Here is a 17,797-nt window from a genome sequence, read left to right as displayed (position 1 = left end):
AGAAAAATTCGGACGCCCGGCGGAACGCACTCTGTTCATACATTTTGTTGTAGACCCATCATACTAAAAGAATTTCTGACGTGTCATAATGTATGAGCGGGGCGGGTCGTCCGAATTTTTGTGATCAGAAATTCGGATAATGTGCGGCCGGACTAAAAAGGACATAATATTATCTTATTTTATTTTAACTAATATAATATAGTATAGTATAATATAGCTAATATAATATAACTACTATAATATAGAGTCACTCTAAAACTAGAGGAAGGTTTATATTTATATATCATAATCATTTGTTTTACAGATTCTTTCAAGATCCTCTAATAATAGGAAAATGGCTGAAATTAATTGGGCGTGTTGGTTGGAATCCCAAGAAAAATTTAACAATATGTAGCAAACATTTCATTGAAAATTTTTAAAGAAAAAGTAGAATAAATACTATTTTGGTTGTTAAAGGAGCTATCCCAACTTTATTTGTACAAGTTTGACATACTGTTGCACTTGTTACTGAAGCAATTATTAAAAATAAGCAATTATAAGTAATTTTTGCTTTTTAGTTCATTTAAGATTATACTTAAATGAACTAAAAAGTATTAAATAATCCTTATTCTGTACTCAATCTTCATAATTTTGAAGTCGGTACCAGTCCTAAGTATATAAGTTGCAGTTACACCTATTCTGTCAGAGAACTGGCGATTAGGTTAGCTGGCACCGATTGCAAAATAATGAAGATTGAGAACAGAATTAATACTGAGTACAGAATAAGAATTATTTAATACTTTTTAGTTCATTTAAGTATAATATTACTATTGTCATTACCTTGCAAGTCGGTTTTAATTTTTTGTTTAAAAATAATAATTTTACTATTTTTAGCTGTCCTTAAGGTTTTCTATACTTACAGTTGGTGTTTTAAAAAATCGAAATCAAAATTGCTTTATTTCTGAACAAATCTAAAATAAAATATATTTTCAGAATACATGGTGCCTACCACCGGTTCAAGAACTAAGCCGACGAGAAGAACCGGCGTAAGAAACTCGCACGGGGCCCACTTTTTACCAAAAAAACTTTTTTTTGGTAAAAAGTGAGAGAAAAAATAATCTTTTAAAATACAATTTACAATGCTGTAACTAAAAATTAGAAGTAGCCTTGCAAGCAGTCAGCATTCTACTCCCAAGATGTGGCATCGTTTATGAAATCATTGACCTTATTATAGGCTTTGGCACAAAACGTTCTTTGACTACTTTTTTAAATTTATTAATCGAAAGTTCCCATTTGAATATCAAGGAGTCACTCATGGTTTCCATCACTAGACCACCACTTTTGTGAACATGATACCTACTCGGAACAATACAATGTACAACAAAAGAAAAATTTTGAAAATCGGTTTATAAACGGCGGAGTAATCGTTGAACATACATAAAAAATATATCCACAGGCGAACGTCTAGACTCCTCCTGTTTGGAAGTCAGTTCAAAATAATTGTAATAAAAAATAATGTTATATTTTATGATATGTATTTAATTTAAGAATAAAATATAATATACTATTGTGTGTTGTATACTTTCAACGTTTACTTTCAATGTAAGGGCTGATTTACCAGATAGATTTTACCTGAGTAATAAATAAGTAACTTTATAATGTGTTATGTGTATATTATTTACCCCTATAAGAACCTCATGTCATAACATATCCGACGATTGAAAAATCATTCCAAAAGAAAACGTGTATCTACTTTTCAATCGTCACCTTTTTTTGCCAATTAAAATTTATGATATCTAATTTGAAATACAAATCTGTCAAAGTTGCATATTATTTATTTCTTATAGAAACTCAGGTAAAATAACTCGAACGGACTATACTATCGATAGCAAAATACTATACTATCGATAGTAAAATATACATCACTAGCACACGCACACATTGACAGATCGAAAATGGTCACGCATTTTCGGGTTGTCAGGTGGTCTATACGACAGTACCGTATATATTAAGTCTATGGTTTTTACCATAGACTTAATATATACTTTTTACTGTGCAAAATATTAAAATATTAGTTTTTTTTGTAAAAATGAATGATTAAGAAGCGATTAGCATGAAGAAAAAAATTAGGTCAAGTAGCCTATTTTGTTTTCACTTTTCCTACTCGACACTGGCCATGGTTAAATAGCCGAAGTGCCATAATAAGAAAAAAAAGAAAGAAGACGATGTAGTACTGTCATTTAATGTCGTCGGTGGCCGTCAAAATGGCGTCAAAAATTTGCACGGCTTGCTGTGAGCTGTCGGCCATTTTCTCTCGGATTTTTAGAGAAATTTATCGTCTACAATAACAAATTGTGCGTAAATATTAGTGCACCATTTAAAAGCAAAAACTATCAACCTTTCTTCGTGTAAACAAAGTCTTGGATTACCCACCCGAACCAAGTAAGTGATTATATATTTTATCAAGATAGAAAAGAACAGATAGCCCTTGGTTAGCCCGTAGCCGGTACCAACGCCATTGGCGATCATAAACGTGTTATTTTCTCCTCAGTTCAACATGGCAAACCGAAGACCGCAGCCAGGCAATCGCCGCATGGATTTCGGTCGTAATGACCGAAACAAGAATTTCCGGAGCGGCGTATCGCCATGGCAGGGCGGAGGCCCCGGGAACGATCTCCCGAACCTGCTCCCGCTAGCCGGGGGCTCCACTGAGGCTACCCTGGCTTTGGCGAGCAACATCATCAACCTCCTCCAACCCCGCCAGAATCCTGTCCCTTCCCTCCTAGACATGCCCATGAGACGCGACTTTGGGCCTAACATGGGTCGGTATGATCGTGGTTACCCCCCCAATCGGGTAAGTACATCCCCATTTTGACAAAGTACATATTTCTCCAAAAACTTAGTTCTCCGTAAAAGTTTTTCTCTGGAAAGTTAACAAATGTCTCTTGTCTTTTGTAACATTTAATGCTATATTGATGTGGCATTTTATTTCAAAATCGAAAATTCTCTTTGAAAAATGTTTGTGATCAGACAAATCTCTTAACTTTTAGAATACTAAACTCTCTATTTCGGAACAGTACAAATTAATTTCTCTCTTACTACCTGTGAATACAACTCATCCCTTTATACAATGTGTACTTGATTTCTTGTTTACACTTTCTATAAGTTTTCAGGTAATTCGACATTTGGCTGACGTCAAATGTCCTTTCTAAGGCCAATACGGCTGTTTCGTACTAACACTTGTCAATTCCCTTTAGATGGGCAATCAGGGTAATTTCCGTCGTACGGGCAATTACAATCGGGCTGGTGAGCGTATCAACACGAACCGTAAGCCGTTCAGGCCTAACGATGGCCCAAGGCAACCCAACAAGAACGCCCAGAGAAAGGAGGCCGATCCAAAGCCAAAAGTTAAGGCGAGGTAAGGAGCTTCCTTCCGGTGCTAGTGCCTAGTACCGAGTTTCCGATCCCCGCAACCATTTCAGCATAACTTACGTTCACTGGCAAATTTGGCCGTATTGGCGAATCTGTACCTCCGTTTCGGAGATATAAAACGTGCTTCTTTCAACCATAGAGTGTCTATGGATAAGTTTTGTTGAAATTGTCTTGTACGTAAGACATGTATCCGATGTTATGCATCAACTTCTATTTAGATTGCATGCTATTGGGGTTGTCAATGCAAAAGTGGTAACAATCTTTTATAAACTCTTCCATGTAAAAGTACTTTTGTATTGACTAGTCTATTTTACATCATCAAGGTAAAAGTATGAATAGTTTTAATTTTTTTTATAACTAATTTATGAGTACAAAGTTATTAATTAAGCTGAAATTTTAGAAACTGAAATTATAGAAAATGTTTTATACTGTAATCTTTATTTTATTAAAAATCTGCTAATCTTTGACTTTGGAAACATCCCTATTAAACATGGACGGACAGACTGACAGACTCAGCTAAACATTGTTGCAAAAAGTCACAGTCACAAGGTATGAAGCCCACATGTGTGCTACATTATGTAAAATAAAAATAAGGCAAGCGAATATATTTTGTGCTATGGATTTCTACCAAGCTATGCCTATTCTATTTACTACCACACATTGTTTTTCTGTTCATATTGCAGAGAGTAAACTTGATATTCCTTTCAAATTAATACAATATCTGAGCACTTCTTACAGCGATGAAAAGGAAACCGAAGGTGAAGCTAGCAAGGAACAAAAGGAGGCCCCGAAGACTCGCTATGATGACATCAACCCCCAGCTCCTTCGCTGCCACATCTGCAACAAGAGCATGTGGGATGGACGCTCCTTCGAGAACCATCTGAGTGGCCGAGCCCATGCCATCATGATGCAGAAGACGGCTGAGAGCTATGCCCTCACTGCGGATACCATGAGGCAGGAGTTTAAGGTATAATATTATGTTGATGTTTTTGACCTTTTTGTTGTTTTTTTTAACAGATGGGTTGATAAATTGCAGATGTTGTAATAATAAGGATTCTGTGAAACAATAGTTATTGTAAAATCGCGTCGCATCGCTTTTTAGAGCAAGGCAGATGGGCGTAGCACAGTCTTAATTCACAATATGGATGTTCACAGTATAAAAACTATAAATATACTCCTAAAGACTATACCATACTCCTAATGCTCCCAAATTTTTTAAGCTTTATTCAGTTCTAAGGACGAAAAAGCAGAGCAAATAATTCTAAGTTTAAAATTAAATTATTTTTTTGTATTTCTTACCGCCATACTCAGAGACATTTAATTACGATTAACCTTGAATTTAATAAAGAGTTTGACAGATAATGTTGGTAATTCGTACGCTGCCAATTCAGAGGACGTACTGTGAAAAAATTATCCGATTGATGCGAGCCGTCCGTTGCGTACGATACCAACCTGTGAATGCTTACCTTTTGGCGGTACGTCACAACAGGGGGCCTACCACCTCTACTAAGCGACATCGTTTGACAGATAAACAATATTACTTTAAAGTCAAGCTAGCGATCTTAAAAAAAGTTGATATTTCACAGCAGATTTAACAATGTTTTGCTTTTTTTACCGTTTTTTAGTAAAATTATATTTAAAAAGTGAGTATGGTAATGTGATTGTAATACGACAAAATGTTCTGAAAACATAAAAGTTTTAGGGAAGGTCGTGATAGGCCCCCTGCATGCGTCATAAACTGCCGCCGACTGCCGCCGACACGTGCCGTCGACTGCCGCCGACACGTGCCGCCGATTGTCGCCGACACGCACCGTTCGTCTTTAAGAGCGCTTATGTAAAAATTTTGAATTAATTACAATTAAGTAAATAATGTTCCACTCTGAGTTGCGGCAGCTAGTGACCACATTATACCGAACAGATACTAGAGTAAACATTTTAATAATTCTTTCACCCTCAGATACGTGAGATCAAGCGTACACGGAAAACCGGGCAGCACCCACCTCGCGACTTCTACTGTGCTATGTGTGACATGTACGCAGCGGACGGAGCCATCCATCGCACCACGGTAGGCCACCGCAAGCTCAAGAAGTACCTCCATCCGACCTGCGCTGGATGCCACAAGGAGATGCCCACCCGTATTGAGCTGGATGAGCACCGGCTCACTGTGGAGCATCTCCGCGAGATGCAGAATAAACAAGAGGTGGTTACTAAGCCGAAGCCTGAAGGTTATTATTATTTTTATTATTATTATTTGTGTAACCACAATAGCAGCCATTAAGCTGATGCGTGTGTGTCAAATTGTTTGAAGATTTCATCTCCCAATTGGTCCAGTTTGTTTTAAAGCAGTTCACAGAAGTTGCCATTACAACACTTTCAGGAAGTCTGTTCCAGACCACTTCCACTCGGTTAGGTAAAAAGTGGCTTCTAGGTAACTTCTTGCTGGGATTTCGGCATAATTTTAAAGGATGTCCTCTTAGGTGCTTATTCGTATTCAGGGTGTAAAGTTCTCGGAGACAAGGCACATCATAAATTTCGTGCAGTATCTTATAAGTCTCGATAAGACTTCCCCTTAGCTTAGTAAGAGAGATAAGTTTGACTTGATTGTACAATAATTGACAGTTTCACTTTCATAATTAATTAGACCATCTCAGATCAATAACACCAGTCGCACACATTTGCATTTTAGGTAACTTTTACAGTGTGTATTGACTATTGACAAAACATTCGGTTAACATACGTGTCTAGATCAAGTAGCAATAGAATTACGTCACACGCGCTTTAAAATTTCACGAATATTTCATTTCTTTTCAAAACGGTTCATTCAAATGAGTCCATATTTTAATAAATAATATAAAATTCTATTACCGAGGGACTGCACTAGCAGATTTTTAAAATGTTTTTTATTTTCAATTCCAGTGATGGTGATATCAACTCTGAACATGGAGCAGATGTATCTGCGCGAGGATCCGCCTCAGCGCCGCCGTTTCAACAAGGACGACAATGATGACTCCAACAAGGTGAGATTACTCAACCACTTGCTTACTAGATAACGCCCGCATCTCTGCTGCGCCAAAAGTAGTTTATCGCGCGGGAACCGTAAATTTTTTAAGATATAAAGTACCCTATGTCCTTTGCCGGAACTCAAAGTATTTCCCTGCCTTTCAGCAAAATCGGTTCAGCGGTTTGGGCGTGAAGACGTAACAGACAGACAGACAGACTTTCGTATAAATGATATTAGTATGGATTTTCGTCTTTATACAAGCCATGCTAATATTATAAATGCGAAAGTCTATCTGTTTGTCTGTTACGATCTGATTTACTGTTTAAATTCTTCGACATCTTGTATTATTCCTTACTTAGGACCTGTTTCACCACTTCCTGATAAGTGATAAATAGGCTATCCACCAATTAACTTGACAGATCATGTATGGATATAATCTGTCAAAAAGTTGTGAATGGCCTATTCGACACTTTATCAGAAAGTGGTGAAACAGGCCCTTAATATTTTGTAAAAGTGTGTCTGTCTGTTACCTCTTCACGCTTAAACAACTGAACCGAATTAGGCGAATTTTGATATAGAGGTACTTTGAGAGGCTGGAAAGGACATAGGATACTTTTGTTTTCGAAGAATGTACGCGTAATTATCGAATTTCGCATGTCCTCTAGTAAATGATATTGTTTCGTGCTAGGGTTCGAAGGATTTGGAGAGAAAGACCTGCTGACTCTCTTGAAGACTTTATTCACAAGCACTAGGTCCAAAACACTATGCAGTATCACTGTCCTAGGTCATAGCACTCGTAGCCAAGTCGTAGGTTTCACTGGTTCATTCACTATTGATCACTTGTTTTAACATCTAGCTGAGCAATAAGATTGGGAGTGCTTTATACACCTCATGTTAAGGTATTTATTTTCCAACAAGATTTCTTTTCTCTTTTTGTTTTTGTTGATTGGTATACATTGTACATATAATAAAGTAATGTAAAAACAGAGTATGTATACCATTTTTAGTCTTTTCGTAGCTGTTTTGGAGCATGGCAAAGATCAGAACTTTTCTAGAAATGCCATTCTAAAGAAAGTAGTTTTGTAAGTAAGGTTATAAATTGGTTGTAACCTTCAGGAGGGTGACGAGATCAAGAAGGAGGCAGACGATGGTGAGGCTGAAGACAAGCCGCAGGAGGAGGACACCACAACGAAGAAACCTCCCATGGACACCGAAGATACTGTGTTGGACTACAACGATGGAGACGACCTGAGCCATCTCACTCCGGAAATGGTGCCCGCTTATAGGTGTGTAATTTTGAAATTATTGGCATCACCTGTCATTCAATTATTTGCGAGAATCACTTATTCTTAGTTTTTGGGTTGCAATAATGAAACTACAGCACATACTCATTTGTATACCTACTTCTTACATGTAGGAACCACCTACACATTTATACACAGAATGTGTTGTAGCAATAGATAATATAAACTATTGTTATAAAGCTGAAGAAATGGCATAAAGGACTCTCTCAGCCTTTTGACTTCTTACCTTAAAAATAAGACTCAAAGGGTTGAGGTAAATAGTACAGGGTCCAGAGGAACCAAAATCGAATTTGGTGTCCCACAGGGATCTATATTAGGTCCATTTCTTTTTCTCATCTATATAAATGACTTACCTTACCTTGTTAAGGATAATAATAATAAGATAGTAATCCTTGCTGATGACACTTCACTTATTTTTAATGTGAAGCGACAACAGTCAAACTACGACGAGGTAATCATTGCTTTCTCAAAACTAACAACTCAAACTATTAACATTCAACCAATACAACCAACTATACATTGATTTAATATTAATAACTTTTAGCCCGGGCGCGCACTAGCGGCCAGGTCGCGGCGGCCAGGTACGCGTCGTGTATGGCGGTTTCATACTAAGGTATCTATCTCGGTGGCCGCCGCGGCTTGGCCGCTAGTGGGCGCCCGGCCTAAGTAAAACAAAATATATAAAGTTTACTTTGCCCAATGTTAGGCAAGTCCAAACTAATACTATTAAATGATGAGAAGATGAAATTGGTAGACACCACTGTATTCTTAGGTATTACACTTGTTGGTAAATGACAGTAGGTCTCCATATTGCTAATCTTGCGGATAGGCTCAGTTCTGCAGCATAATATGTAGTCAGAAAGATAAGAGAAATTTCCGACAAAGACACGGCACGATTAGTCAGTTGGGCATCTATGGTCGCCCAGTTTTAAGCATTAGGGCAGTCGTAAGTCAGGTACTCAACCCTTTTTTACGCAGGCCACAAACACTTTGGTCTTGGCTTCGCGGCCCGCAACCAAAATATTTTAGGGTTAAAATAAGAATGTTCTTTAAAATTATTAGAGATCCAAAATTGCCAAACGTTTCATAACTTTTACGAGCACTTTGCACAAATTTGCCGGTGGGGATGAAATTCAAAATAATTGTTTTATTACACGCGGGCCGCTGAAAAAGTCTTGGCGGGCCGCAGGTTGGAAATAGCTGCTTTAGGGCAACTATAGCAGCCCAGATTACTTAGCCCTTGATTTTGATTATTGCACATATACATATTTTCCAGCAACGATATCAAAATACTTAGATACGACGTATGCCGTCAAAACTGTAAAAATGATTTTGCATGCAAAATGTGTGTCGAGAAAATATTGTCGTCCTTTTTTGTGTTACAGTAATAGCATATACTACTTTCTCTTTCGCTCATTTTACGATTTAATCGAATCGAGAATATATTGTAGTCCTTTTTTGTCTTACAGTAATAGCATATACTACTTTCTCTTTCGCTCATTTACCGATTTAATCGAATCGAGAAAATACTGTCGTCCTTTTTTGTCTTACAGTAATAGCATATACTACTTTCTCTTTCGCTCATTTTACGATTTAATCGAATCGAGAAAATATTGTCGTCCTTTTTTGTCTTACAGTAATATCATAATATACTACTTTCTCTTTCGCTCATTTTACGCTTCGCTTTGATTTTTCTCTTAAAATGGAAGACAATAATTTAAATATTAATAAAATCTTAGTAATTACGTGTGAAATATTATACCTTTGGCTTTATTTGTATTCCTCGTTTTGTTGCTGCACTGTCGGAAGGCATGACGGCATTCTGGAGCGAAATGTAGCGAAAAACAACGCGGTAATTAATGAATTAAACACGTCCGGCGGTTACCGCGTCCTAAGGCACACTGCTCTCAGATGAGTGAGCTCACTCATTTCGAGGGTGACACATTTTAGCGCTGACGATTGTATGGAATGCCTTTTCTAACGTTCTAATTCTATGTTTTCCAGTACCGAACGTGGCGTGGGCGCGTCTTTCCTGCAGGAGTTCCGGTGTTACCAGTGCAAGTTGTGCCGGAAGCTGCTCGATAGCGAGGAGACGGCTGAAGTCCACCTGCGCACCTGGCGACACCACCGCCTGTTTGTGCGGCTGCTTGCCGAGAAGAGCGGGAAGGAGGTAGGTATTTATGTCATACAACAGCCGTTTGACAGCAGATATTGTTCTACTAGATGATCCGTAGCGCCAAAATTTGTTTATCGCGCGAGAACCGTACGTTTTTTTCGGGATAAAAAATATCTTATGTCCTCTCCCGGGACTATCCTATGGAGATACTGAGTGTATCTCCATACCAAATTTCAATAAAATTGGTCCAGTGGTTTGGGCGTGAAGCATACAAGCAAGCAGTGGGGATCTTTTTATAAATAAAAAATTAGTGTAATGCTAAGTACTCACATTCGTTTTTGCTCGATCGAGCAATAACGTCAAGTAAAACCCGCGGCTCTGTCTGTTGTCCACACATTCAGCATTGCTCGATAGTTTTACTCGAAATCGATACATTTAATTCCATGAAGCTGGCTCGATGCGAGCCGCAAAACTGTCAGCTCGAAGCTGACAGTTTTGCGGTCCACACAGTAATTATTACTCGATTTGGAGTAAAACTATCGAGCAAAACCGTATGTGAGTACTTAGCATATAAAAATGTTCTCTCAACAAAATCCGTCCTCTTGCGCGTCAATCCTCGCAAAACATAATATCTTGCCCACATCAAACTTTGGTCTTGGACCGCCACTGGACAGACAGACGGACAGTCAGACAGACAGACGCACTTTCGCATTTATAATATTATTATGGATTATATGTTTCAGACGCCCGGCGAGTCGAACAAGCGTCCGCATAACAGCGACGACACCGGCAACTGGAAGCGACGCAAGACCGACGACGACAACGGCGGACAGGACAAGGACAACGCCGACAACGGCCAGGGTGATGACAACGGTGGCAACGACAACGGTGATAACGATGTGCAAGTCAAGTGTGAGTAACTGTAATGCTAAGTGCTCACATGCGGTTTTGCTCGATAGTTTTACTCCAAATCGAGTAACGATTACTGTGTGCACTGCAAAACTGACAGCTCAATGGAATTAAATATATCTAATTTCCTTCAATTTGGAGTAAAACTATTGAGCAATGCTAAATGTGTGCACGAAAGCCCGAGCCGTGGTTTTTACTCTACGTGATTGCTCGATAGAGCAAATCCGTATGTGAGTACTTAGCATTAATGAGGATTTTGTTACAGCGGAGACCAAGAATGATGAGGAGGAGCTGCTGGCCAACGGGGAGCAGGAAACGGCGAATGAGGATGACCTCGAAGACTGGGAGAACACCGTCGATGAAATACTACAGAATGAAGGTCGGCTGGTCAAAACAAATGAGTAGAACCAAGTATAAGCTTAAAGTGCTCTTTAGTTGGTAATTCTGCATGACATGCATCTACGTGACAGTATTAATAATTGTTGCATGACATGCCAATGGCGAAACGATTATGCGTGCATGTAGTGCACATATTGCAGGACGAAAAATTAAACAACTTGTCAATCGTACAGCACGTAGTTTGCATGACATTCGCATCAATCAATACAATAAACGATCATGCGTGCATGGCAGCACGTTACGCATGTAACGCTGAATTATCGTCTACTTTGCGCTTAAATTTTGTGAAACCGTGTTTAAGTTAATAACACTGTCGATGAAATACTATAGAATGAAGGTTGGCTGGTCAAAACTAATAATGAGACAAACCAAGTTAACGCTTAAGAAATTTTGTTTGTAATAGATTTATGTATGTGAGAATAGTTTATAGTAATAAACCCATTTATTACATGTCAAATGTTTACATTGTAGAATGTAGTTATAGTTTGTGCGTTTTAAGATGATGTGGGTGACAGTTTTCATACTCCTTGCTACGGGTTTTGTTTACAAGAAAACAAAAAAAATCAAAACGTAATAAATTATATTCCATCTACAAAAACAAATGTTTTCTATAATTGTAAATGAATAAAAATGAAAAGTCGCTAAATGCTAATTTATTAATATAAAATTATAAATATTAACTGTGAAATAGGAGTATAAAATTATTGTAACGAAAACATTTGAAGAATGTTAGATGCATGAAACGCAACTTATGTCAATAGAGATTGACTCTGTTGAATCGAAATAAAATCGATAAAAAAGGGCGGCCATCTTAAATCGCCGGCACCACTGAAATGTCAGTACGAAATCGATAATTCATATTGTAAATTTTATTTTAAAAATATTAATTTTTTTCTCACTTTTTTGGTAAAAAGTGGGACCCCGTGCGAGTTTCTTACGCCGGTTCTTCTCGCCGGGATAGTTCCCGAACCGGTGGTAGGCACCAGTAGTATCAACATTCTGAAAGCATTTGTTACAAATCTATTCGGAAATGAAACAATTTTTATTTTATTATTTATCATAGCTAAAAATACATACAGGATTTGGCAGGCGCAACGACGTTATGTCAAAATCTTTATTTAATTACAGTAAGGTTAATATTCGTCTCTGAGTCTGGCAGTGAGTTTTTAGGAAAGGCCCCATCGGGAAGAGAAGAAAACTCAAAAATGATACCATTGAATTAATCACAGGCTTGTACTGAAAAGTTGTAAAGAAGGATGGTAGAAAATTGAGGCATTGTTTGGCCTTTATAAATAATAATTAAGTCAAGGTCATTCAAGAGCGAAGCTTAGTGCCGAGTTTCGTGCATTTGTATGTTCGCACTCAGTTGATACACATAAGTATGGTACTTTAGTATTATTATTTATTTTTTAATTAAAACAACATCCTAAGGGCCTGTTTCACCACATCATACATAAGTGCCGGATAGACCAGCCACCAATTAACTTGACAAATAGAGTATGGAAAATGTCAAAATAGTTGTAGATAACCTATCCGGCACTTTATCAGGAAGTGGTGAAACAGGCTTAAATATAATCAGAATTCTAAGCGGTAAGAGAGGTTTTATTTGGTTATAACAGTGTATAACAGTATGGGTCTTATAGTTTCAAAGAAAAGTGACTGTGACATATGGACAGACAGACAGACATGACGAATTTATAAGGGTTTCTTTTTTTTATTCGACTACGGAACCCTAAAATCTGTATTAAATTATGTGCCTTGTTCAGTGGCGTAACTATAACATCCGGAGCCCGTGGCAAAATCATAGGGCCCTATCGTCTCGTTAATAATAAAACAATGTATAATAAAAGAAATTTGGCAAGCCAGCCACCCTATAGTTACGCCACTGGCCTCGTTATTTTGATTGTACACGTGTTTTATAAATATTGATCACATTTCAGATAACGAGGAACCCGCCGAAGAAACGGCTGAAGAACAGACTCAGGTTGAGGAGGAACCGGAACCGGCACCCGAGCCGGAACCGGCACCCGAGCCGGAACCGGAACCGGACACAAAGCCGGAAAGTCCGGCTAAAGTGGCCCGCACGCCGCGCGGACGAGGCCGTGGCCGACGCCGTTACTAAGACAGAGTTTTAGTACATGCACGAAAGTAGCATAATATTGTCCCTCTACGAATAATAAAAACTAAGGAACAGTAACTGTGTCAAAAATGTTGTATAAAAACACAAAATTGTGTACCGAATACTTTATGCATGTATTCGGTACACAATTTAGTGTTTTTATACAAGTGACAATTCGTTTCAATGGCTTTATTTCCTGAATGTTAGTGTTCGTAGCTATTGTCATATTTTAGTGTGCGAAAAAGAATCAAATTCAAAACGATTGAAGTATGGGAGTTACGTTTCCTCTACGTAATATAAAAGTTATAATAATACCAGCTATACTCAACCTGCGGACTGCGGTCCGCCGGGACTTTCTCAGTGGCCCGCGTGAACCATTTTGACTTTCACATTCACCGCTAGAATAAGGCAGTCGTCTTGAAAGTCGGTAAAAGACACTTTTAAATCTCTAATTTTGAAGAATGTTATTAATATTTAATTTTAGTTGCGGCCCGCGACAACAAAGCTAAAACATAATTGTGGATTTAAAAAAGTTGAGGACCACTGTTATGAGCTATACAATGTTTTTGTCTGTTTCTTTCCACTTTTAACTTATCAGTTATCACACAAAGACAAAACATTATCTATTGTATACTTTTATTAGTAAGTAAAAAATATACAGGGTGTAACAAAAATAAGTGATAATACCCTAAGTATTATCACTTATTTTTGTTACACCCTGTATAGGTACTGCATACAGTTTTAGGGTTATCAATCCATAATTTTCCTCGAGTAGTAACCATAGACAGAAACTTCCACTCAGCACTTAATGAAAAATTACCTTAACATTTGCTTCTTTTTTTCACATTTTTTATGAGATTTTTTTTTTTATTTTACATAATATGAGTTTTTAATCAAACTATATTTTAAACAAGTAGATGTAGTTTTTGATATTCGAATTCTGCGATGGCAGCGGCGAGGCGAGCACTTTCAGTGTCATATGATTTTAAACTTTATCTTCATTATTGTAATACATAGTATCGCTTGAGAAATGCTCGCCGCGCCGCTGCCATTCCGGTGTGGCGCGGCCCTTATACTTAACCTTTTTCTGTATTCTTCTATTAAATTATATCACGTATCAAATTAGTAGTACACAAGTAACATTTTCGATTGCAATTAATATGATATTATTGGTGTTTAATACTATTATTAATCTGGGCGTCGCATCGCATCGTCATAACAAAAATAAAATAAAATTTAATTATAAGACTTAATATCTATTCATCATAATATTATTATGATATGTAAGTATAAAAATATTATAACTATGAAATTAGTTCACTTTAAATCCACTAAAAATTAAGTTTTGCAAACAAAAATTCTAAGAAGCATAATTTATTTTTATGCTATAAAGATTGCTGTTTTTTTACAAACTATAATAATTGTACCTCTATTTTAAGGAGTGTATTATAATACAGTCCAAATATCTTGAGAATTGAGATTCATCTATGATGAACTTCATAGATATATTATTATAACAACATGCTGAAACGTGATTTGATGATATAAATATCATCAAATCAAGCGTATTTTGACCTATTTGACCTTAAAAATAACTTATAGGTTATTAAATTTATTTGGATTACAATTTACTGTAGTAATTTATAATTTGTAGATTGTGTCTGGCGTAAGACCATCATAATTGTAGTTTATTTAGATATTATTAAGACAGATATAGATGTAGTTTAGGTATGGTACCTAAAATTTGCTTAAGTACTTTAAGTGTCTAAATAAGGTCCCCTTTTACAAATCTATGTTTATTGAGCCATCTCATCATTATTATAACAGATATAACAATATGATTTAATATGATGGACAATCTGCTTTAACTGAGGTTCGTGCAAGTGGATCTTAAAAAATATAATAATAACTCACTGCAGATTCAAATTTCACAATTTCCTTTAATAAAAATTTCTTAAAACAAGGTTTTTTAAAATTCTAGTAGTTAATATTGAAGTAAATAGATTTAAATCAGTAGTAATGGTGTATCATTGTCTTCATGCTTCTTAAGATTAAATTGTAGAGATACAATCTTGTTGATTGTATCTCTACAATTTAATCATAGGAAAGGTTTCCACAAAAGTATTGACAAAATGACTGATTGGTAAAGAAAGTTTGTCCCTTATAATATGACAGTCCTTATAAAGAAAGAAGACATTTCGAATGTAGTATTTAACATCATTATGTAATAAATAAATCTTCCTTCTGCAGTAATTTAGTTGGGTTAGAAATGATGAAATAAAAAGTAAATAAAAAAAAAATGTCTGGTTTTTTATTTACATACCTATGTTATAGAATATTCCCACTTTTAAACAAAAGTTGTATTGCAATCTTTTTGCCTTGGATTTAAGTAGGTTTATGCCTGCCTGTAATACACTGTAGCTCCCGAGTAGCCAAAGTAATGGTGTAGTTTTTTTAATGACATGATAGGCTCTTTTTCCTTACCCATGAACCCATGTTTGCATGCATATAAATACGTAATTTATATCCAGCTTATGTGTACTTTATGTAGAATCAAGACATACATAATCTTTTTGTTTTTTAGTTTAGCTTCAAGTATTTTATGCACATTGATGTGCCTGGGTCAGAAAATAGAACAAAACACTGTTCAATGATTAAAAGATGACTTTTTATGCCATAGTTATAATAGTCTTGACTATCTTGACTATTGCAATTTGCAACCAAAGTTAGGTCAGAGATGGCGAACCAATGGCGTGCAACAAGTGGTGATCACAAAATTATTTTAGTGATTATTCTACAAAAGCGCCAAGATTATTGGGTGTTAAAATCGTTAAATACGTGTCAGGATAACTTGACAAAGAAACATATTATTTGTTGATACGTCCATAAAATTACTAAAGAATTCTTCAGAAAAGTGGCACATATGTTATGTTATGGGTTGTCATCCCGGTAAGTTTTTTCAATTTACTTTCTTCCTCGCATTAGTTTCAACAATAATTTTGTGTCACTTATTTGTGTCTTTTGCCGCTTCTTCTGTTTTTCTACAGGTTTAACTTTCGGTTTTTTGCTCTCTTGTTTTTGTTTACTTTTTTCAGGTTTCTTGAACAAGTTTTTCAATAAAGTTTCGCTCCTAGAAATGTTTTTAGCCATCGACTCATCGTGTACGGCTTCCTTGAGTAATACCTCTTTTTTAAATGTTACTTTCTTTTCAGCATTCTGTTTCTTTTTAATAATTTTATTTGTTAGGTTACCTGGAGAGGCAGCTTGACTTTTCGCTAGTTTGTTAAGAATTTTGAGTTTGTTCTTCTGTAGTTTCCCCATTTTCTCAAAACACAACTGAGAATATAATGTATGTAAACGTAACAATTTTAATTTTCACTGAAAGTTAATTTGGAAAAATATCACATTCACTATCTTGACAGATAAATAACAACTTCTTCGCCTTCCGTTTTTACTTTCTTCGTCTCCTTCCTTCGATAAATATAAACTAAAGTGCGACAACAGCTGTGAACTGACACAATTGTCAGTTCTTTTTTTTTTTATGAAATAAGGCGGCAAACGAGCTAACGGGTCATCTGATGGAAAGCAACTTCCGTCGCCCATGGACACTTGCAGCATCAGAAGAGCTGCAGGTGCGTTGCCGGCCTTTTAAGGGGTAATAGGGGAGGGTAGGGAAGGGAAAAGGGTAGGAGATTGGGCCTCCGCCCTCCGGTAAACTCACTCACTCGGCGAAACACAGCGCAAGCGCTATTTCACGCCGGTTTTCTGTGAGAACGTGGTATTTATCCGGTCGAGCCGGCCCATTCATGCCGAAGCATGGCTCTCCCACGTATAAAGCCTTGTCACTACAAGGCTCTAAAATCTTTAAAATTAAATCTAAGGCGGGGGCGTTACTAGTAAAAGAGAACTGTCAAAAATGGCGTTTTTGTATGATGATGGCAGCGTTAGGCTGGCCTCAAACAGCCGGAATTTCATCATGGGAAATTCATATTCTTACAGATCGATCTATAAAATTCATAATCTGAAAAAATCAGAATGTGTGTGGAGCGTACTGATATTGTATGGTATTCCGGTCTTTCTGTATTGATAATATGAATTTTCGATTAAGAAGTTCCGGCTGTGTGAGGCCAGCCTTATAGTTTTAAATACATCGTAAATCGTAATACATCATACATGGTTAATTTATGCACTCGGCACATTGTGTAAAGTAAATTGTTTATTTTTTTGAATAAAAATAAATGTAATAATTAATACGCAAGGTTGTGAGTCGTGCTCATAAGTCGCAGAATTTCGGCTGGCAGAAATTCTGCTGCATTCAGATTCATAGAAAATTCCGACTTCATTCACACGAGCGTAATTTTGTAAGTGAATGACTTGTATGAAAAAATATTTACGCGACCGAAATTCTGCGACTCACAAAATTACGCTCGTTTGGCATCATCCACAACTAAACGGTTTATCGTCGGTATGTTTTCGTGCTTGAACCATAAAACTCTTAACTCAGAAAAGTAGGGTTTGTCGCCACGCTGTATTCTTAC

At 36.8% G+C, this 17,797-nt stretch overlaps 1 protein-coding gene across 2 annotated transcripts; it reads left to right on the top strand.

Moving 5' to 3' along the window:
• Positions 1-2,256: 2,256 nt before the first annotated feature.
• On the top strand, positions 2,257-13,357 carry LOC121737825 (zinc finger protein on ecdysone puffs-like). Of its 2 annotated transcripts, XM_042129542.1 has the most exons (11): positions 2,257-2,421; positions 2,531-2,833; positions 3,237-3,397; positions 4,150-4,378; positions 5,369-5,636; positions 6,328-6,428; positions 7,529-7,698; positions 9,721-9,886; positions 10,576-10,744; positions 11,007-11,120; positions 13,081-13,357. In XM_042129542.1, exons 2-11 carry the CDS (start codon positions 2,537-2,539, stop codon positions 13,260-13,262), a joined length of 1,857 nt encoding a protein of 618 aa, XP_041985476.1. In that variant the 5' UTR covers positions 2,257-2,421; positions 2,531-2,536; the 3' UTR covers positions 13,263-13,357. The 2 variants fall into 2 exon arrangements, with proteins under 2 accessions (XP_041985476.1, XP_041985477.1); XM_042129543.1 differs by lacking the exons at positions 2,257-2,421; positions 3,237-3,397 and having other exon boundaries at positions 2,684-2,833.
• Positions 13,358-17,797: the final 4,440 nt, after the last annotated feature.

The sequence above is a fragment of the Aricia agestis genome, chromosome 21, assembly GCF_905147365.1.
Source record: "Aricia agestis chromosome 21, ilAriAges1.1, whole genome shotgun sequence".
NCBI classification, from domain to species: domain Eukaryota; kingdom Metazoa; phylum Arthropoda; class Insecta; order Lepidoptera; family Lycaenidae; genus Aricia; species Aricia agestis.
This window is presented reverse-complemented; position numbering and strand designations above follow the sequence as displayed.